Genomic DNA, 24,001 nt, shown 5'->3' with positions numbered 1-24,001 from the left:
CTTGATTGACGAGTAGACACAGTCGCCTCAGTGTCATCGGGCATACACTTGAACGTCAAAGACGTTCTCATGCAAAATTTGGTTAAAATATGGCCCATATATCCTGTGATGATTCATCAAGCGATTCTCCTCCTCCTTGTACCTTTAACTAAATGCCAAGGAGACAAATGTGAGAATCTTATAATGTGACTTGACTCACCCTCCCACGGCTATGATTCACATCCAAGTAATGTTAACTTAACTAATCGCAAACTTAAACGCGCTGTTTAGCGTGGCAGCTTAAACTTCTTCTGGATGTCTCTCATATACTGAAGTGTGTACCTAGCAGAAGTGTAATATCTGCAGTCAGTGTCTTCTGGGATTTTCCGCAATGATATCTGCATCTCGCTCTCCTACAGAAACAACTGTGCATTAGTTCTGTCGGAAAAGGCCTTTGAGCTCTAACTCTCCATCGGGACTGATGTTTGTATGCTGAAGGATGAGATCACCAACAATCTGTGTAATGTACTCCAGATGAACTTTGAGCTGTCTGTGCGAATGTCTCAATATCTGGATTTATAATTTCACATGGGTGGAGGAGTATAAAAAAAGACTTGGTTTCGATCTCAAGGGCTTTTCCTTCATCTCAGTGGTTCCTACAGAATCCCAGCCACACAGGTTCAAGCCCATAACTGATCTAAAAATGACAATGATTTATTATGTTTACTATTTCTAATAAAACAGTTATTACAAATAAACTGCAAATGTATAGATGAAGAGCATTGTGGGTCATATTCAGTGAAGTCGTTCGAAGGATTCACCAAGCTGTTCCAAAAACCTATTGAATCTTGCTTTATACTGCCTACACAAACAGCTAACTTGTAAGAAAGCATGCTAACTGATATGAATCCTTTTAAGTGATTGATTTAGAACACTCCATGTTCAAAACTCAACTTAATTTTAACTGAGTTTGACTAACAACACAATACACGAGCCTGTCCTCCAACAAAAAAAAGACCATATAGGTCATTTGTGCAAGCATTTATTACGACCTATATTTACGTTTTAAAGTTAAGCGCCCTCTAGTGTGCGTAAAAATATTGACAGTGTCGCGTTGCGCCTGTCGTCGTGAATTGACGTACTGTAAAACGTCATTACCAATCAAAACGCACGTTTATTTAAATGCAATGTGTGGGCGTTTTACATCGATCTGACAGTATTTCCTACATATTTTACTACTGTAGGTGGCTTATTCGTTTGAATGACCACAACTAACCCCACCCCTAAACCTAACCCTCACAGAAATCATTCTAAGTTATGATTTATTGAGCATATACATTTTCTTGCACGTCCATTCCCTGAGATTGAACCCATGATAGCATGATTACATATCAAGGTATAATGCAATAATCTACTAACTGAGCTACACGAAACACAAACCAGAGGGCAAATAAATGAGTACAAAACATTAATATGAAAACGACCTTTTGCCGATGGGGGCGCAATTGTAGTATATGCTCTGATGGGTCGTATTTCAGGGATTTGGACAAACGACCTATACAAGCATATTGGAAAAGGTGAGTTAGCACCTAAAATTCAGGTTGCAATACACAAATACTGTGGCCAAAGCATGAAGTATAAAGTAAGAAGCATACATTTAAGATGCCTACCTTTTAAAGGCACCTTAAAACACAAGTCCCAAGACTTTGAAACAAAGCCTGCAAGTTTTTTTTAACAAAATTAATATTTTGTTCATTCATTCAGAATTCAAATTCATTCAGAAATTGTTCATGAAATGGACTACACCAGATAAGGTGTATATTTTTGCGTGCAGCCACCAAGGATCACACGATATGAGAAAGTATTGTCTTAGTATTATTTCACAGTCTTTTTCATCACATTCAAATGAGATGGCAAGTGAGCGATTTAGAGAATAATATAATTTCCTTTGCTGTAGCGCCGTAGAATAGTCCAGGAAACTTCACTTTCTGCTAAGGTGGCTTTCTCTGTGTCTCTCAGGCCTCAGGCTTTCCATCACGTATAGCTAAGGCTTAACTTTATATTGCACTCTAATTTCATCTCTCTCTCTTTTCTCAATCAGGTAGTTCTCAATGTTATTATCATTTCATAATACCCTGCCTATTTCAGAAATTTCTAGTTCCTTATTTGTGCAGTAATGTTAAGAAATCTTCTATGCTCATCTCATCTTTATAGTTCCACTCTCAACTTCACACTTTAATTAAATGTCTTTTAATAATAGGATTTTAATGCTTAATTCTGTTTTTTAGTAAAAACAGTGCTCCTCTGCTCCTCGTGCTCCTCTGACTAAGCCAAAAAGTCCTTTAATAATGAACAAATTCTGTTTAATTAACTCTTGCTTTGATTGGTTTGGAGCAGCAGAAGGTGGAGTCAGACGCTGAATCTTACGGGTGAATTCCAAACAGCTTTTTCGAACCCTTCAAGGGCACTTCAGGAAGGGGACGCCATTTGTAGGGACACTCCAAATTAAATTGAGCTACTTGATGAAGGGCCCTTCCAGAAGTTTGTTTGCAAAGGGAACACACGATGGTCACTACACAGAAGAGATTTCTGTTTGTGATCATGCGATCTTAAGTTAGGAGATCTTGCGATGCATTTTAAAGCAACGTTGCGGTCGATTTAGATTTCACAAACAAATGTAAGTACTATAGGCTAACAAAATGTTTTTTTTTTTGTTGTTGTTGTCATATTTTTCAGTATGTAGTGTAAGCAAGTTTAAGCAAGTTTAGTTTGAAAAAGCTTAATAGTAAATAAGACACAATTAGACAATTTGAATAAAATAATAATAATGAGAAAAAAAACATATATTTCCAATCGCGGTCAACAAGTCGATCTTGGAAGCATTTAAAGTCGATCGCAAACAGTTTTCAAAATCTGAAAACTGATTTTGAAATATTTTTATTCATTATTATTTATTAATTTAAAATGAACCATGTGTGAGCCTATTGTGTGTAGTACATGGTGTCTAGGGGAGGGACAGGGGTATATCTGTCCAATCAAATAGCCTATCAAATAGCCTATAGTTACATATAATGTCTGTATAACAACCGCTTTCTTTATACTTTCGCCCGGCACTGCATCGCAAGCCTCCGCTGACTGCACGCACATCTCCCCAAACAGACGAGACATTTGTATTTGATGCAACTCTTTTAGACTGAAAACCTGACCATACAACTGATTTAGACCTGCCAACTGGGTGCCAGTGTGATAAGACGTACTAATATCCGTCTGCTCGGCCAGATTCGGCTCAAAGTCGTGCATCTTCGGATACATTGTTAAAAGTGTTTTGTGTTTTATGTTGTTGAAAAAGGGAAAGAGAATCAGTGCTGTACATGATTGTTTTAGGCCTGTAATTGATTGATTATTTAGGTAATGAAAATATTTGAAGGATGACTGTTGTCATAATATTTTGTATGCTAGTTGCACTAACCTGAGTATTTCCATTGTGAAGTGTTTGAAATATGTTTTAAAAGGGAAAGTGAAACAGTACATTATTGGCTTAGGCCTGTAATTGACTGATTATTGTGTTTATATACTAGTAATAAGCCTGTGGAAATACTTAAAAATGTTATATTACTGTTGAAAATGTTGCATTATAGTTGACTGTATAGTTATATACTATTTGTATAGTTAAATAAATATGTTGCTAGTGACTAACAGGCAACAAAGAATCTCAAAGTAGAACTTACATTGTGGCCTTGTTTTTCATAATTTATTGCAAGTGGTAGATCTTAGTTTACATTTGGACTTGTGATCTTAGGCTTGAAAAGGTTGGTGACCACTGCCCTACACCCTTCAAAGAACACACGTCAAAGGCTCTGCCCCTCGGAAGGCGTAGGGCATAGGAATGCTCACTTTCACTTGGAATTCGCTCTTACAGTTCAGCCACTTTTCTCCTTCCCCGGCAAACATAGAATTTTCTGAGTTTCCATGTTTTCACTGTTATGTGCTATAGGGAGGGGCTACTACGCATCTCCTGAATGAGTCTGGAAATTGACAATCAAAAACACAGACCAGGAAGATGCAAAAACGAGCGATCTCATATGTAATGTGATCATCAACAATAACCACATATAAATGAAAACTGGCTTATGTTACAGGGTGAAATGTCAGTCTAGAAATTAGTAAAGGTCTGTGCAAGTTTTGGCAGTACAGATGGAAGCCATCTACTGCATCTTTACTTATGCGATTTTCTGAGCTTTTTGTTCAAAATGTTGCTTTTTTTATTAAACCTACCTAAAGTGTTGATAAAAAACAATGGTTCTCATTCACTAAATATGCGTAGGTACAGATTTTTGTGTGTAATGTGCTTACGGACGTTTTCACGAAAAAATCATGATTCATCAAAAACTTTCGTACTAAAATTTATTCTAAATTAGGGATGCACCGAATCCAGATTTTTAGGGTTCGGCCGAATACTGAATCCACTGTTTAAGATTTGGCCGAATCCGAAACCGAATACCAAATCCTACTCGCATCCTTATTCCATTAACACAGTAAAACACATTAATGAAGTAAACAACGTCCACAGCAATGTATTTTTTCACCTGATGTGATTGGCTGGCTCTCTATTGCTACGGTATAAATCGTCCCAGCCGCCCAAGATTCCTGAACCGTTTAGTTTAGAGCGAACTGTCGGACCGTGTTCCTCCTCATAGAAACACCTTCACGCAATCAACGGCCGCGTGACGTCGACCAGCGTAGCGCAAGCCTAGGGTTCGGTTCGGTGAAAAAAAAAACTAAGGTTCGGCCGAAACCAAACCCCGTCAAAATGCTCAGTATTCGGCCGAATCCGAATCCTGGATTCGGTGCATCCCTATTCTAAATGTACGAAAAGAATCATGAACAACTTATACCACACGTACGCAATAATCATGTACAAACGGGGGCCTTATAAGCATGTGTTAAGAACCCTTTATAATTAGATGTTATTGATAAATTATAAATTATAATTACAGTTCCAATTTTATATATATATATATATATATATATATATATATATATATATATATATATATATATATATATATATTAGAGGTCCAAACAACAATTACCTGATCTATCCTTATATAAACGGTGATTAGTGTGTCTCATCTTGTGTTTAGAGGCATGGCACACTTGGTACTGCTTGAAGACATCGCGGCGCGTGCTCTAAGGAGAGAGCGCGTCTTTAGAGAGCGCACAGATGTGTTCGCTGAGAGTGACGAATGGCTGTTCAGTCGCTTTAGGTTGCCCAGAGAAGGCCTCATTGATTTATGCAACTCACTGGAACCACACCTAAGCCACATCACTAACCGCTCTCACCCTATACCACCTTATCTCCAAACCTGTGTAATAACCCATGCTTCCTTTTTACCTGTGCCCATTAGGCCAGTGGATACACTTTTAAATAACAAATAATTTTTCCTGGCTTCCACCTCCGACAGCAAAACCTCATGTTCATTATCGTTAAAGTTATTTTTCATTGTCTTTTGTTTCGGTGCCATAATTGTCTTTCTCTGTACAAGTGCCTCGTTGTGGAAAGCCCTTACATGGAGCTGGTTTGGGCGTGAATTATGCTAACTACTGACCTCGTGCACGCGGGCGCTCATTTAGAAGACTCCAAATTCACTAACAGAAGAACGAGTTTAAGAACAAGCTCATGTGGGTACGCACGTGTTGAGAATTAGGCGGAAAGTTCTTGTGAGAAGTTCAAATGTGCGTATAAATAAAAAAAATGTATGCAAAAATTAGTGAATGAGACCCAATGCTTGAAGCTAGAATAAAACAGATTTTTTTGTTTGTTTGTTTTTTCGAAAGTAGGGGGTCTGATCTTTATTTTGATATATTGCATGTTGAGATATTCATACAACAAAATATTCTGGGGACCATGAAATTTCTGTGAAAATCCGCAAATACACTGGCAGTGGTTGGCAACTTTTTTCAAAAACGCTGGTGGGGAAAGAGTTAATGTTCCCATGAAATCAACTGATCACATTTCTCTTTTCTAAGAACATTTCTTATTGGACATTCTGGCAGGAAGGTTTTTTTTTTATTTTTTTATGCAGTAGGAAAGGCTTTTTCATTCGAGAGCATTTGATTGGACAAAAAAATTTGTATTGCAAAATTAATATCTGAATATGATCTAATTCGAATTCTGCCGAAGGCATTTAGAACATGGGTTACCCAAATAAAATTGACAAACAGTAAGTCTTTGAGAAGGGGTTTATCAAGATAGGTGGTGCATTAGAAGAGGGGCTCATCTCCTGTTTCCAAAATGTATCACAAAGTGATTGAAAAAGCTGTAAACTAATTCCACATTGCACAAGGTGCAAACAACATTACTCCTGTTTCACACCAATGTTTAAGTTTTTTTTTTTTCAAGTTTGTAGGTGTCAAGGTACAGAAACCAAATAATAGCACTGGATAGTCTTCAATGTAAAAATGAAATATACAATCAAACCTATATTTATTCAGACACCTTCAACATATCTCACATTATTACAGTTTTGCTATATATATCAAAAATTATTTCTGGTTTCTGAATAATTTTAGGTTTGACTGTTAAAACTACAAAGAAATTCAGTCAAGAGCATTTCATTTTCATTTTTTTGGATTAACATTACAGTAGCCAGTAGCTAAATTAAGCGCGGTCACTTTAAGGGACCATGAACGCATCCAATATAATACACATCCCATTTTTTTCCTCAACTGTTTACTTTCACTTAAGAAATAACTGACAGTTTTTTCGAGCATAATTTCCAAGGTGGATATTTTGACATATTTTGTATGTATTTGTCGGCACAAGAGCAAAAATAAGCAGATTCGATGTTCTAGTGTTTTGAGACGCCTTTCTCTGCGTGAGCCCTGAACACCAGAACACCGTGGTGTTGAATTTGGCTCTTTCACATCTTTTTGTTTGTTCAAACTGCGATTTGCATTTGTTCGTTCGGGTGCAAGAGGAACTTCGAGGTGAACTTCGCAGAAGAGAGCTCGGTTCAGTGTCGCTGTCCGTGATACGCGGCTCTCTCTCTCGTGCGCACCTAACACGGCACGCGCGCACTGTTCAGCTTTTCCGCGTCTAGTTTTTGGATGTTTTAATGTTTAAATCAACAAGCAGTATGGCTTAACAACACGTGAGAAAGATAAGCTTTCGTGACGATGCGCAGCAGTGGCCCGTCAACTGTCCTGAGCATCTTTTTAGGGTGTCCTCAGTGAGTCAGTTATATAAAATATCAAGGTGAAAGTCATCATAGCTCGCCTTGACCCAGCTCCCAATCCAACTTTGAGAATAGATTAACGGCGATATTTTTTTATCGCCCGATAAGAGCAGGGCCGCGGGAAGTAATTTTGAACAGGGGGTGCTGTGATTTTTTTTTAATTTTCTTTACAAAAAACCTATGAGCCTATAGGCATATTTAAAATACATTTTAAAAATATATACATTGAGATTTACTACTTTATTGTCATATACACTTCAGTGCACAGCCAGCCAGGGTCTGAAACACACAGACATCAGTTCTCAGATATGCGCAATGCGCTATTAATCTGAAGCAGAAGCAGAATCAGAAATAATAGTTTAAATAATAGTTTAATAATCGAAAAAAAACGAAATAATTACTTTCATTACAATTTCAGATAGCCTATACATACATGCAACTCATTTAGATACAACAAATAATATTACAACAAAATATAATATTAATCAAACTTCACAATAACGCTAAAACAATGCAATCGATTTGGTCAGCTGGCTTGAGTCACTGCACGTTTATGTCACACGGAACTCTATTAACTCCGAAATCTTTTTACGCAGACCACAAGGAAATAATCTCTGACTATTTAAGCAATTTGTTTATTGAACAGTTCTCCACATCCATTACGCAAAGAACACACGCACAGTATAAAGCTTTCTGTCTCCATCTCCAACCTTTTTACACAAACCACAAGGAATCTCCGACTATTTAATATGGCTGGGTAAAAAATAGATTTTTCGATTAATCGTTTTTTAAAATGTGGTCGATTCAAAATCGATTCTCAAAGGCCATGAATCGATTTTTTTCCCGTATTTATTTCCGCATACATTGAACGTAAGATTAGCGTTAATCTAATTACAAATCTTCTCCACTAGATGTCACTCTCTTATGTGCCTTGTGCGATGTTACCAACGAACCTATCATTCATTCATTCAGTTTAAAGCAGTGGTTCCATTTTCTGCAATGTGCGTCAGTTCATGCTCCCGTTCGCGTCTTACAGACTGCATCTTAAAGCCTCTTATACTTTCTGCGTCCTCGAGTCCGCTATGGCCGCTATGCAGGCTTGATGTAAACATCGCCATCGGAGAGTGTGTACCGAGTCTGAGCAGACAACAGCGCGGACAGGTGCGCGTGGTCAGTTGTCTTCAAAAGCACCATTGCACATGTTCAGGCAGTGTGAAGAAGCCCATTGCCAATCGAACCAATCGGGCCGGGCTCGGGCTTGTGCGGTAAATGAGCGGTCATGTAATGTTTCGATTAGCGCGAGAAATATGCGAAAATGTATGCTGAGTAGTTGAAACGGAGGCTTGCTTCTGACGATTACGTTTTGGTAGCACCAGCAACTAAAGCAAAGTCTGAGGTTTGGAAACGTTTTGACCTGTTTATAATGAGAATAATGAGTGAATAATGACGCACCATCAGTGAGCGCAGGAGCGCGCTGAAGACATCTACAGTGGATTCAATCATTTTCCTCCACAAAAACACTTAGGCCTTACCTAATCTTGGTGAGTAAATGTTTTTTCAAATAATAGGCTAACGAAATATTATTTGAGTCTTAAATGCATAATGTAGACAGAGTAGGCTATATAAGCTAATGTTGGCATTATTATTTTATTATGTCAGCTGCTATGGCGAAGCAAATCCAGCAGAGCCTTTATCTTAATTCATTTCGTTATTGCCAAATACCCATCTTAATTTATAATTTATCTTAATTAAATTTTTTAAGAAAGACTTGTTTTTATTGGTGCGTTGGCCTATTTATATGCTAAATGAGCCTATACCTTAGGGCTATTTATAGAGTGGTGAGATGTTACGATGTTACAGAGGACTTATTTTATTTATTTGTTCAAACTTCCAAGTGGCCTATTACGTTAGTCATGTATAAATTATGTTAAACTATGTATAAATGACTCATTCCTGACAAAAGGCAAAAGAGCTGTGTGCTGCGTACATTTGAATAATGTCGGGTTGTAAATGGGTTCGGGCTCTTAAAAAGCTGTCAATCAAAATGTACGTGTCGGCTCGGGACATGTCGGGCTTATCTTTTAAGGCCCGATTACATCGAAAATCGAATCGAGAATCGAAATAGAATCGATTTGAGAGCTTGTGAATCGAAATCGAATCGATCTGGAACATCTGAATCGATACCCAGCCCTACTATTTAAACGTTATTTAACAGTTCTCCACAACCATTACACAAAGAACACACGAACGAAATAATACTCTCCATCCCCACCACCTTAAAAAAATACTATAGTGTACTACTTACAATTGCTTGGCTAGTCAAAGCTGATCCCACACTTGTTGCCAAAAAAAAAAAAAAAAGTTACAAGCGCGTTACAAATATTTTAATAGGCCTACATTTTTTTTTTATCTCCCTCTCGTCACTAGGGGGTGCTGCAGCACCCCCAGCACCCCCACTTCCCGCGGCCATGGATAAGAGTCTCGCGTTAACGGCGAAAACGGCCCACCACTAATATATATATATACTATGTTTATATTTTCACAGAAGAGAAATGCTGTAAATCAGTGTTGTTGCTGTTAAACTATTAAAACTTGAAAAAACAAAAACAAAAAAATTAAGCTTAAAATTAAAAAAGTAAATAATTTTGTAATATTGCCTTTGCAACTAACCAAATAAAAAAGTTTAAGTTAAAGTACTAATATTACTAAATTTAAATTTAAATTACTTAAAATTACGATTAAAAGTAAATCTGAAAATACCAAAAAAAAAATCTTATCATATAAAATATTCATAAACTATATACATAGTTATATAGTTAATATTATATACATAATGCAAACATATCTGTGCTGCCCATTTTAAATGTGTATATCTGCTAAAAGGGATTTTTTTGTAAATAAACTAAAAGCTAAATTATTTAAATTTGAATTTCATGGGGCTGTCATTCAAACTTTGGTGTTGGAATATAATCTTTTTTTTTCACTCACTCACCCCTTCACAAGCTCGATCACGATAAAGTCACTGCCATCTCCAGAGTTAAACAGCATCAGACCATCGGGGCTGGTGGTCTTGAACTGGAAGAAGAGGTGCATGGAGGCGTAAGCCTGCAGGGTGGACAGCGCCACATAGCTGGCTCGATTCCGGAAGCTGACGGGATCTGCCACGATGCGGCGCATGCCAAAGCGGGCATTGAGCTCACAGTATGAGATGTCACCATTCTTGCACTGGTCTAGGTATGGCATTCCATTGAAAGAGAGGCCCTGCAGGTGGCCGATGAAGTTGGAAGGCATGACTGAGATAAAGCGCCGCTCAGTCATGATGCCCGTCTCTATGTGGTGGAACTCCAGCTGCGTGTGTGCTCCACTCATCTGGCCTGTGGCGGAACAAAACACGCTCGATTAGTCAGGTCTGGGAGCTGATGATATGAGGGAATGGCGTGCTGCCTGAGCCCATCCCAAGGCAAGTACAGCTTTTGATGTTCAATTCAGAGTTGGATGTGTGGTAACGCTGAACTTGCAATGTGCAAAATGAATCTAAAGCTGAAAAACTGTACTATGTATAACCTTTCAGCTGTCACAACAACGATAAATGAATAACACTCTGCCATAACTAGACATGATTTGACAAGTTTTAAGAGTCAAGCAAGTCTGTTTACACTGAAAGTGAAAATCCATAAGGTAACTCTCTGAGAGAATTGTAATTAAATTTGCTATTCACTGAATATTATAGAAATTATGGAAATAGCAATTTCTGAGTGAATTATTCAGTCATATTTGTCTGAGGATCGGATGATTTATTTCACAAATGTAGTCTGAAAAGTTTGATTGAAAAATCTATTTTAGACCAATTCGATTTACTGTAATTGTTTCACAGTGGTAGTTGCTTCCCTAAATATCTGAAATGCTTTTCTCATTTGGTCACTTTAATTTAATGGATAGCACCTGATTAAGATACAGTGTGTTTACATGAACTTCAAATGTTTCATTTTGATCAGACTAAAGCAAAAATAATATGAAAAATCATGTAATGTGCATTGCATCATAGGGCTTTTCCCGCTGCACTTAACCCCGGGTTATCACTGCTCTAAACACCACATTTGAACTATTTAAAGTGTGAAAAGCCCTTACGTGTAGTACCTAGTACCAAAAGTTTGGGTCTGTAAAATCTTTTTTTGCTTATAAAAGAAGTCTCTTAGCTCGCAAAAGCTGGATTTATTTGATCAAAATACAGTTAAACGGTAATATTGAGAATATTATTCAAATGTTTTATATATATATTTTAAATGTGATTTAATGCTGTGATGGCAAAGCTTTCAGCAGCTTTTAATCCAGTCTTTAGTGTCTCATTCAAAATTATTCTAATATGCTAATTAATTTGATGCTTAAGAAACATTTCTTATTATTATCAATGTCTTTGATGAATTGAAACATTTTTAAAACAGATTTTAATCTAAATTTTTATTTTTATAACAATGTAAAATGATTTACTGTTACTTTTAAGCATTTGAATGTACCCTTGCTGAATAAAAGTATTAATGTTGATGAATTGAAAGTTTAAAAGAACAGCTTTTATTTGAAATATGAATCTTGTAACATTAAAATGTCTCTATTCTCACTATTGATTAATGTATGAAGAAAAGTATTAATTTTCTTCAAACACAATCTTCATTTTTTCAAGATTCTTTGATGAACAAAGTAAAAAAAAACTGCTTTTATTTTAAAATATAAATCTTTTGTATCATTAGAAGTGTCTTTACTCTCACTACTGATTAATAATAAAGTGCTAATTTAAAAAAATAATAATAACAATTGCTGACCCCAAACTTTGAGTATAACTGGACATACAGACTGTATCGCCTATGCAAAAGCACACTGAAGCTTGATTATAACTGTAACAACACTGTCCATGTCTCCATGTACAGTACATATACAGTGCATGTGAGGTCTTCATCTCACCCTCCACGGTCACATTGTCAACGGAGAGCTGCAGGCTCTTCCCACGGCGCACCACCTTCACAGAGTGCCACTCATTGTCATTCAGCTTCTGCCCTGCGAACAGAGTCTCCGGTCCTTTACCTGCAGAGAGAGAGGGCCAAAGTCACACACCGCTGCAAGCTTCCTGTCTTATCAATACAGCACAGTCTACCTCACAGGCCTGCTGCTCTCATCTCACACACACACACACATACAAATACAGAACTGACAGGACATATCTACAAACTCAAACATTTCAAGAGAGAGCGCACACACACTCATGAGCATACCTACACATTCAGACGTGCTCATTTACATTTCACACAACCAGTGCCCACACAAAAAATACAATCCGACACGCTCCTTAAGGAGAATCGTGACATGTACATATGCTGTTCCACTAACTCTTTCTGTGAGACTCTATAGGGTAAACATATGTATTCTTTAAGACATATGGACCAGTACTGACATTCTACCTTCAGAAAAATATGTTTCTGTACACATACTAACAGTTTTATTATCATCCTGAATATTTATCTTAAGAGTTCAGTTTAGGGTTCTTTATTCCTGCCTTTTTGGTTTTCAAATCTGTAACTGTCAAATGATTTTCTGCAGCTCAACCAACCAAATACAAAGACCCTCAACATTTTAACTTTTAAATGTAACTGGTAACCGTTTCCTACCAATCATGTCTTTTCCTCTTTTTACTTTTTAACAGAACAGGTAAGTGTGATCAAGTTGGTTGAGAATAGTTGTCTGTTCTTTTAAACTAAGCAACAGGCATGTTAAATAAATGATCCATATTGTTATTTTATACACTTACATCCATACATACATCTTTAGTGTCACAACAATTTTCAGAAATCATTCTAATCTGCTGATCCCCTCAAACAACAGTTCCTATTATTATCAACAATGAAAACAGCATTTTTAATATTTCAGCATTTTAAGGGACGTGTGTAATTTACTGTACTGTGTAATTTCTTCAAGATTATTTGATGAACATATAGTTTAAAAGAGTAGCATTTATTTAAAATAAAAATGCCTTTACAGTCTCTTTACTGGTTTATTTAAAGCATCCTTGGTGAATAAATGAAAAATAATTCTTACTGTAGTGTAAATGTATACAGTTCCCTGTCCAATTGACCTATCAGTAAGCCCCTCCCCTCAAATGCAGATGAGCCAATGGCAGTTGAGTATCAGTTGCACGGGGAGTGTAACTCGGACATCTGTAGGTTTCAGCATCGTAGATAACACTGGACGATCCGAAGCTCACATAGTTTTTTAAGGAGTTTATCCATCAAAAATGCAAATGTGATGTGTTCGGGGTACTTGTAACAGTGATTCCAGGTATCCTGAGAGGATAGGAAATGGAATTTATTTTATTCTATTTCCTAAACCCAAACAAAATGGAACAAAATATCCCAAAGCATGCAACCCCCCCAATGAAGACAAATACATTCGTTTTCTGGTCGTCATACTCTCAATAAGTTAGAATTTTTATCTGCTCAAGCAGAACGTTAATGTCATCTTGTGCTTAAAGTCGTTAAAGTTAGTGAGTCCATAAATAGCTGACTGTTCTCGCGTCTTGTACAATGTAGGGCAGAAACATATAAACAAAGGTCTCCATTTCACTGTCTCTTCATATTAAACTGGTTAAATGTAAATTAATTTAAATATACCCTGTGATACATAAACAGTGTTGATCCGAGATGTTATTATCTGTGATTCTAACGAACATAACATGAGGCTTCTCCTGCTTGCATTGTGATCTGTGAACCCTCACTTCCAAATTAATACCCACCATATTTATATTAAAATCTTTTGTATATCCCTCCATGGCATATTCAAGTCCCACTTCAATTGTGGTACTTCTGTGTCCAAGATTTATCAAAAAGATAAAAGGACAAGGTTTTCACACTGACAGCTTTCATTGTAAGACTTTTAACAAATCTGTTTGTTTGTCTGAGTTCGCAACAGTAACTAAGGGGGCGGGGATTACCGATAGGTTTATTTGATCTGAGCAGCTGAGTCTTTATCCATCTTCAAGAAATGGCTTAAGAAAGATCTCTTCCATCTGCACTTGACCCTCTAACACTAGCACTCTCTATTCTATATACTTAGTTTCTGTTATTTATTGAAAAAAATAACCCTTTAACCCTTACACTCTCTGTTCTATTTATATTCTAAATACTTGTTTTCTTTTTATTTATTAAAAAATGAACCTAGACACTAGATTACCTGAATAGGTGCACTGTGAAGATGAACCGGGACTTGTCACAGCACTTACATAATACTGCTTTTTTGTTGGTTTGATTGCTTGTGAGATATAAAATCACAGTTACGAGTTATAAAGTCAGAATTGCAAGTTTTATCTAATTCTTTTAGAATTAATTTTTCCCTTGTATTTGGGAGTAAATCTTGCAATTCTGACTTTTTCCTCAGAATTTTGAGATATAAACACGAAATTGCGAGTCACAATGTCCAATTCTAATGGGGAAAAAATAAAGAACTGCGAGTCTGACTTTAACTCAAAATTGTGTTTATTTCCCTCAGAATTGAGTTTAAATCCTGCAATTTTTAGTTTTTTTTTTCTTCTCATAATTGTTAATTTAAATCTCACAAAAGTCAGAATTGTGAGTTTGTACCATCTGTGAGATAAAAAAGTAGATACAAATTTTTATTCAGTGGTAGAAATGGGCTTCCATAGTATATATGCGTGTGTGCACCAGTGCTACCTGATTATATATGTAGTTCAGTTTTAATGTGTATTATACAGCTATCATGAATACCCTTGGACATTCTTCTAATCTCTTTCTCTTTCAGCAACATTCATTTAAAAAGATTCCACACACAATATACAGTAGAATCTATTGGGAAATATCTGTCTGCTAAACTCAAAAGCAATGTTATGTATGTTAATGCACGTTTGGTTTCATTTTATTGGTTTCCATTTTACTATCCACTTAACTAACCTCTGTTTTCTTCGTTTATTCATATGGATTTCCCCAACAGCTGAACCTAAACATCATCACATTACCACCTACAGTATGTGTGATTGCTAAAAGCTATGTTTCATCTCCACCTGCCAGTTTAATTCTGCTTTTGTCTAAACTACTGTATAAAACACTCTTGGATTCCCCTTTACATGTGTAATTTACAGATACAAACCGAATTGATTCGGTGTCTTAAAATCATTCAAAAGCAAAAAAAACAAAAAAAAAAAACAATTGCAGCAGTTCTGCTCATTATAACAGAGAGTGACTGGTGGTGTCTGAGCATTTGTGTGTAACACGAGACAAACGCATTATACTTAAACTGAACTGAAATGAAATTGAATTGGCCCCTGGCATGTGTATAATCATCTTACAGGCTCAGGAGTTTTATGGCTGAGGAAAAAACCATACTGTGTCTCAGTACACAGGTTTAAAGTTACAGTACACACAAACCGAATCTCTCAAGAGTCCGACCGGCGACACAAAACCAGTGAATGTTCGGCGATAATATGCTAAAGCAATGGTTTTGAGAAGCGCCTGCTGCCGGCCCGCTGCGGCCTGGTTGGCACGTGCTCAGAAGCGCCTGCGGTGCTTGTAGAAAAATGGGTCAGGCCGATGCAGCTGCCTCAGCCTTCATCGTGCGCAGCGGCTAGAGACTGACATGGAGGTTCAAAGCCCCTCAGACTGCACTGCTGGCTACTCTAATTGGCTCTGCTGGAGTCAACAGACCCTCCGAGGAACAACATCAGCCTATTTGTAGGGGTGTTGTAGCACTCGAAATCTGATGAACCTTCCACGGATGACTTCGTATAAGCAAAACAGCTGGTATTAATCTGGGAGGCAATCTGTTTGCGGCTCAATATTGCACTATAGATTACATCCCTGTGAGTAAAACTCGTAACGACCAGGTATGTGTGACTTTCTTTGCATTGGAGTGAGTCTGTGTCATATCATCCTTCTAATTAGCTCTTCTAGCTCAAAAAAAAAAAAAGAAAAAAAGAAAAAAAAACCTGGAATAAGCGAGCAGGAGGCAGAAAGAGGGGGAGTTGCCGTCCTACACCTTCTGGCAGCTTGTTAATTACATTTAAATCGTTGCCCGTCCCTGCTTTTAAATCTAAGATCGCACACGTCGCTTCGGCTCGGCCTAGCATTACTCAGCATTTCGGATGAAACCACAACAGCGTAAACAAATTCAGGTACAAATAAAACCTGTGCGTGTAATCAAATACGAGTTATAACAGTGCTAGATAAATAAAGGTTCGTTATAATGCAGATTTTCATATCAAACTTTGATGAACGGCTTCAGGCGTCGTCAATTATTCATCAAAACCTAATGTTAACTTAACATTAATGTGTGATTTTTGCATGGTAACGTCATCTGGATGTGCTTGGTATTCACGATTACTCGGTGTTAAACTGTTTAAAATGCACATCATGGTGAGAAGAATTCCAACAGATGGCAGAGGGTCCCTAATTGGGTATAATTTACTTTAACTACCAGCATTTCTGTCTATTTAAAAGTCAATTAACATTTTACTGTCATTAAAACTTCCATCAGTCTGAATATGTTTGACATACCCATCGAGTTAATATTGAGAGCGTAGAGGGGACTGTGAAACACTTCCACAGGTTAACACATCAGATGCACATCTGATTATGAATGTACTTATCCACAAATGACCAAGCAGAGATTCATCATTATCCGTGATTAATCGTTTCTTAGATCATAAATAGCAGGCATGCAATAAAACTCAATACGTGTCATCAAATGCATATACCATATTTTGTAATGTATTTGATGACAAGGACGTTACACTCCCTGAACAGGGATGATTTGAAGATTTAGTTCTTCAAAAGGCACTTCAGCATTTGCAGCCCCTGAAACTCGGGTAAAACTAAAGCTGAGGCTGCAATATATGGTGTTTGTTGCCACCTGCTGGTAAAATTCATGCAGTTATGTGCTTTAAAAATAAAAATAAATATACAGTAAAAGGCAAGCCTTAAAATACATATTACATTAATTAGACCCCTCCCAATAAAGAAATAAATAAATATATTTACATGGGAACTATTGACATTTGGTCAGATCAGATAGCTATGATTAGTTGTTTAAAAAAAAAAAAAAAAAAAAATATATATATATATATATATATATATATATATATATATATATATAAATTATATATAAATATATATATATATTTTTTTTTACAAAGTTCACATCTGATATGTGGTGCATTTTATGTATCTATGTTCTATTTATTTATCTGTAATCTATTTATCTAATGTATTTATTCATGTTTGATAGAAGCAACAGATGATAGCGCATCATCAGCTCTGGGGAAATAATTTAGTGTTCCCTTCACTTTAAATGAAGATGACTGTGTGATAAACATGAGACGATGCAGTGGATTGAAGAGATGTGAGTTACCCCAAGCCTTTCACAGCCTTATTTATTTATTTTTGTGCGCTTTTTCATCTCGGATGAATTAATTTACACCTGATCTGTTTACGTTCGGAAAGCTATTCGCTTATATTATAAGTGCTCCCAGTGTCACCCAGATTTTTTTTTTTTTTTTTTGGAAGAAGAAGAAGAAAAGGAAGGACATGTATAAAACATCCCTGTGTAAATTGACATTATACAACAAGTGCAGCTAAACAAGCTTAAAGGGTTACTCCACCCCAAAATGAAAATTTTGTCATTAATCACTTACTGTACCCCCATGTTGTTGCAAACCCATAAAAGCTTTGTTCGTCTTCAAACCACAATTTAAGATATTTATGATGAAAACCGTGAGGCTTGAGACTGTCCATTAGACTACCAAGTAAATAACACTGTCAAGGTCCAGAAAAGCATGAAAGACATCGTCAGAATGGTAAATCTGTGACTGGTTGCCTAACTCATAATATAAGTAACCAAACACTTCATTAACAAATATAAAGGATGTGCACATCTGAGTGGGCCTACTTGCTGCTTAAAAGCTCTGTGTAATGCCTCTGCAGTTCATTTAAACCAGCACCTGATGTGTCATGGGTTTGTCATTGGAATCATTTTAACATTTAACATGAAAAACAAATCCAAATCGGTTGAGTCATTAAAACAGATGAATAAATCTGTGATGACGCATTTGAATGGTGAATATGTCAAAATTTCCAAAGCACAAAAGACTTTCATGGCTTTCTGGGAACCGTGTCCTGAAGCACAAACACCTACTGCCGCGTGACTAATGAAGTACTACAGAGACAAATCTCACAATTAGAGATGTAAATACTGTACGTGGCGTGCATTTTAGTAATGTACAATATCATAAGCAAATGTAAAAAGCTTCAATCCTCAAACAAAGGAAAGAGGGTGAAATCTCCTACTGTAGCCTTGTCATTTTTGACACTGATGAAACAGACACAATGCACATCCACACACATTCTTTTCTGTTACTGAAATGAGGACATAATACTACTAACTGTACAAAGCCAAGTACAGAATAAATATGCCAATATTACCTGATATCATATTACTACATAACACATCATACATTATGTTCATTAAATATTTGGCTACTTAGTGTTTAGTTACCAGTTACATCATATTTCAGTTAAATTCATTTATTATTGTCTATTTTTACATCTATTTTTGTCCCTCTGACATAAGCTACTAATCAGATGTACCATTTGTTCCATACACTACCATTTTAAAGAATTCAATATTTTTATTCAGCAATGATGCATAAATCATGCATTAATCACTGTCACAGTGTCCATGAAAAGGCAGCACAAATGTTTTCAATACTGACAATAAAAAAAAGAAAAGTTTCCAGCATATTAGAATGATTTCTGAAGGATCATGTGACACTGAAGAGTGGATTAATGATTGTAATAATATATATATATATATAGGGATGGGACGGTTCTCCACACACAGTGAGACCTGAACAGCACACGTTGATATCTGTGTTTAAACTCATTTAAGCTTTGTTAGTTTAAACATTTATTGTGAGTGCCAAAGGACACAAGCTCACCCACGCAGTGAGAAGCTTTTACATGTGCTCTTCCGATGCGCAAACCTGCGTCTCAGAACTTGCGCAAATATTAAGCTCTCTCTGAAGTATTGTGTTTAAATGGACAAATTTACACAAAAATGATGTCATAATGTCCTTCTTGGTAAGTATCCTATCGCAGATATAGCCGGCTGAACTTAGGCCTCCTGTATCAGTGCACTGGATCATTGCATTCTCTTAAAGTGACAGTCTTTAATCGAATAGGAACAACAAATAAATCACGCACTGCTCTTGATTGAAAAGCCTTTTGTAAATTTAATTAAAAAATCATCTTTAATTTATACAGTCCAATATGCAATCCTGTTTTACATTTGATAACTTTATTACATTTCTTTACCTAAAAACTAATGTAAGACCTCCCTAAAAATTTTGTATTTTATTTGTATCTTTACACTATTGTATCTATTTGTGCTGTTGCTTGTAGAATATTTTTATAGTTTTTCCATAAATATAACACATACCAGACTGTACCGAAACCGTGACTCTAAAACACCCGGAGCAGTGGGCAGACATTTATGCTGCAGCACCCGGGAAACAGTTGGGGGTTCAGTGCCTTGCTCAAGGGCTCCTCAGTTGTGGTATTGCCGGCCTCGAGCCCACAACCCTAGGGTTAGGAGTCAAACTCTTTAACCACTAGGCAACAACTTCCCCTATATTTATATTGTATATTTAAGAACTGAGCAATATTAATTATTAACATGTACTTACAAATGTGTTAGGTTATGGCATGCAATTATGCATAATTTTTGTCATTACTACAGTAAGTACATGTAACAATGACACTATAAAGCAAAGTATTATCACATTAGTTCATTTAAATTGTAAGAATATTTCAAAATATTGCATTATTACTGTATTTTTATCAAATAAATGCAAGCAAAATAGATTATATATATATATATATATATATATATATATTTTATATATATATATATATATATATATATTATATATTATATATATATATATATATATATATATATATTTTTTTTTTTTTTTTTTTTTTTTTTTTTTAATCTTCAAGTAGGGTCAATAAACCCAAATGAATAAATTAAAATAAAAGATAAACAGAAAGAAAAACAGATACATTGCAAGAAATACGATTTCAGTCTTTCTACTTAAACATTTCACATTTAATTATATGTGCTACTTTATTTGTAATTAACTCTATCTGTTTCTAAACTTTTTTTTTTTTGGGGGGGAGTGGACAGAATGAAGTTGAATACATAAAAATGTAATGTAATGAAAATGTAATAATATTTGGAAACACGTTATTTTAAGGTGTCCTTGTTACAGTGTATTTATACATTTAAAAGTGCTTTATGTAAGACTCTAATAAAGCATAAAAATACCATAATATGTTTACAGATATTTAGGAAACATGCTAAGTTAACATACTTGTTTATCTGAAAAATAATGCTACAGTCAGTTATTCCAAAGCCTCTATAAAGCAAGCCTGCAACAATTAGCCGATAAAGTGTAACTGCAAAAGATAACGCTTCCAGTCGGGCAGTACGTGGGAAAGGAAACCAGAGAAAAGTTTTTTATTTTATTTTATGGATGTCTATGGAGGAGAAACTGCACTAAGCTTTTTAGAGGAAATAGCTTATCATTTTATAATTTACAACTGAAATTCAATGATATCAAGACTGTATTGTGATTGGTTATTAAGGGACAGGTGATCCAAGTTAGCCGTTACACTCTCTCCAATAGTAATACAGACCCTCTTATCTATAGTAAAACAATCTCTGGTTATGCTCCTTTGAAGATATGCTCCTTTGGGTCGAAATGTCTGTCTCTGTTTTGGTTTGTGAAACTCACACACTGCCAGTTTACCCAGTTGTATTTCGGCACCCCAAGTAGCCAGTTGGCAGGAAATCACATCTCGTTCTCGTCTCATACAACCGATTTATACTACTTACCTTCAGCATCACGGCACTGCTAAAACTGAGGACTGCATCGTTTCCCAGCAATTAAGCACAGATGAAACAGCGCTCAAATACAGGCAATGTTCAACCTCACGCCTGATTTGGCAAATGAAAACTTCTTCTTTTAGTAAATGGTTTATTACCGTATTTTCCTTATGCAACGGAGTCCCACAGGGACATGAAACAGACTAGAGCATTGGAGGAGCAGTGAGAAACATATGGTGTTGAAATGGAAACTGTCGGGATGGTTATGCTTAATTTCAAACACCGCAGCAAATCGGCAGATTTTGCGGAACAAAAGAGATTGAGATTGAGGGAAGGCAGGAGAGAGGGGGGTGTTGGGGGGAGAAACAACAAGAGGAAAAAAAGAGAGAGGGATGCAAACTGGGAACATGTTCAAAAGAAAATCTGTGTTAACGGTGCAGGAAGACAGTATTACGAGGGAGGAGAAGAAACTTTGGATGAATCGGGGCTGAGCATGAGAGAGAAGAGATAAAAATAGCATTGCAGATAAAAGAATCACTTACTAAGGTTACAGTCTATCCCGATACAATCTGGTGGGAAAGAGAGTGAGATGGTGAGATTTAAAGGAAAAGAAACTCAAATTTCAAAAACCACATCCTTCAAGGTTTAATCTGCAGACAAACAAACAATTGTTGCATAGAGTCAACCATCCGGGGACAAGGTGAGAGTCAGAATGACCCCCTCTACAAGGCCCACACTCCACAATCACAGGACGAGAGACAGCACAACTGAGAACAAGTGGAATGCCAGACAGGATATGTGGCATTTGGCAGTTTATAAATACACAGACAAAATATTGGATTTAGCCTGTGCTGTGCCTCCTCCTTGTATGTGGGTGCTGCCAGTATGACTGTAGGCAAGGGCAGTCTGCACCATCAGCCAAGAGCTCATGCTTACAAAACAGGTCACCTAGAGACTGGGCGGCAGAACTAAACAAATATACACCCAATATTTTTTCAGCCTTTTTAAAAATTTAGATATATATATATATATATATATATATCAATGCTTCTCTTTTGAAACGCCTTAAATCAGAAGAACCAAAAAAAGAAAGAAAAAGTTTTCAGTTTCATTAACTAATATAACAAAGTACACACTGCTCAAAAGTTTGGGGTTGGTAAGAGATATATATATATTCTCTTGCTCACCAAGGTTGCATTTAGTTTGATTAAAATAAAAAAAATAAGTACTATTGTGACATTATTTCAATATAATCAAAAAAAAAATATATATATATACATATATAATTTAATAGATTCTAAAATGTAATGCATTTCTTGTGATGTGTCATGATCTTTTCAGAAATCATTCTGATATGTGCTGCTTAAATTGTTTTTCTGAAAACTGTCATACATTCTTTTTAATGCTTTGGTGTATAAAATGTTCAAGACTACACCATTTATTTGAAACCGAAATATTATGAGAAATTATAAATATCTCTACTGTCACATTTGATCATTTTAATGCCTCCATGCCGAACAAATGTTTTAATCTTTCAGACCCCAAACTTTTGAATGGTAGCGTACACACATATAATTTTTTCAATAAAATATCCATATACGTATTACAATCATCACAAAATTCATAATGCTGCATACTTTTACAGCACCACTAATATCATTATTACTTCATCTTTTGGTTCAAATAAAACAGAATTTTGACTTATAGAAGAATCTCAAAAAAATATGTGACCCTGTCTGTGAAAACCCAGGTAAAGTAATTTTCGTGATTCACTGTTTTCATAAATTTCATAAAATCTTTCCAATATAATCTAAACATCATTCTGTGAAAATATAACCTTGATATCTTTCATATTGACTGAGCAAAGACATATCAAAGATTTGATGAATTTCTGTCAGTTTTGTAGTTTTTTATGCCTATACCTATTTGGTATTTATTTAAACATCTAGCCTAATCTTTTGTTTTCTGATTCCGATGCAGGTACTACTATGTCCGATAGGAATTCATCCACCTGAAGCATCAGCATCATGATAAGTGTCCAAAGTTTCCAAAGACCGAATTACTACTTACTATTACAAAACTTTCTAATGGTAGAAAATATGTTTCTGAACCAAACTATATGAGAATAAGCACGTGTTTCTGTTAGGAGACCATTTAAATTAGTGTTTAGAAAGTCAGCCTCTGGTACGCTAATGTGAGAACTGTATCTGAAATACTTTGATATAACCTATAATTTACAGCAATAACCAAAAAAATAAAAAATAACTATGTCTACTATGATTACTTTGACGCTCTTTATCTCAGAATTAGATTATGCAACTTTAGCTAGGTTCTCAAACACGGAGTCACATATAATTTGACAATTGTTTGTTATATTAACTGGAATTGATAAGGTAAAGACCTAATGTCCCCACTGCAAAGGCTGATGATATGACTAAGGACGGGTAATAACAAGGAGCAGCTGATCCTATGGAACGGTGTGAGCACTCTTGGCTGTGGTGAACTCTCAAGCTGTCAACCGCTACAGAAGAGTGACCACAGACAGCCAGGGACCTGTCTCACTTTCACACTGCTCGGAGACAGAAACACTAGCTCAGACTCCACTCTCCTGTGGCCTGGAACTGTCTGTAATCTTCTGTACAAACAGACACAGTCTGCCGTTAGAGCAGGAGGCTGAGCTGAGAGGGCAGTGAGAGACTTTAGAAGAATTACTGTTTGGTTCTTCTGGTGGGAGAGATCAGGGGGTAATTACATTTCTTTAATCACAAACAAGCTAGACGTCTAACACGTAGGGTGACCTCACACTAGGCGATCGTAACCATGCCCAAGCCAGAGCACGGGACAGG

The 24,001-nt window shown here is 36.2% G+C and overlaps 1 protein-coding gene across 13 annotated transcripts in view; it reads right to left on the bottom strand.

The window, feature by feature from the left end:
* The window catches only part of nrxn2a (neurexin 2a), a 339,692-nt gene that overhangs the window by 193,850 nt on the left and 121,841 nt on the right, over positions 1-24,001 (bottom strand). For 8 of the 13 annotated variants that reach the window (XM_052588890.1, XM_052588893.1, XM_052588891.1 and 5 more), the window contains 3 exons: positions 21,698-21,724; positions 12,174-12,293; positions 10,210-10,591 (listed from right to left, as the gene is read on the bottom strand). In XM_052588890.1, the coding sequence (XP_052444850.1) occupies positions 10,210-10,591; positions 12,174-12,293; positions 21,698-21,724 (529 nt within the window). The remainder of the gene's footprint in view (positions 1-10,209; positions 10,592-12,173; positions 12,294-21,697; positions 21,725-24,001) is intronic. The other 5 variants (XM_052588894.1, XM_052588895.1, XM_052588884.1 and 2 more) reach the window with 1 other exon arrangement.

Source organism: Carassius gibelio, chromosome B21 (assembly GCF_023724105.1).
Source record: "Carassius gibelio isolate Cgi1373 ecotype wild population from Czech Republic chromosome B21, carGib1.2-hapl.c, whole genome shotgun sequence".
Classification (NCBI taxonomy): Eukaryota; Metazoa; Chordata; class Actinopteri; order Cypriniformes; family Cyprinidae; genus Carassius; species Carassius gibelio.
Note: the sequence above shows the minus strand (reverse complement) of the source record. Positions and strands in the feature narration are given on the sequence as shown.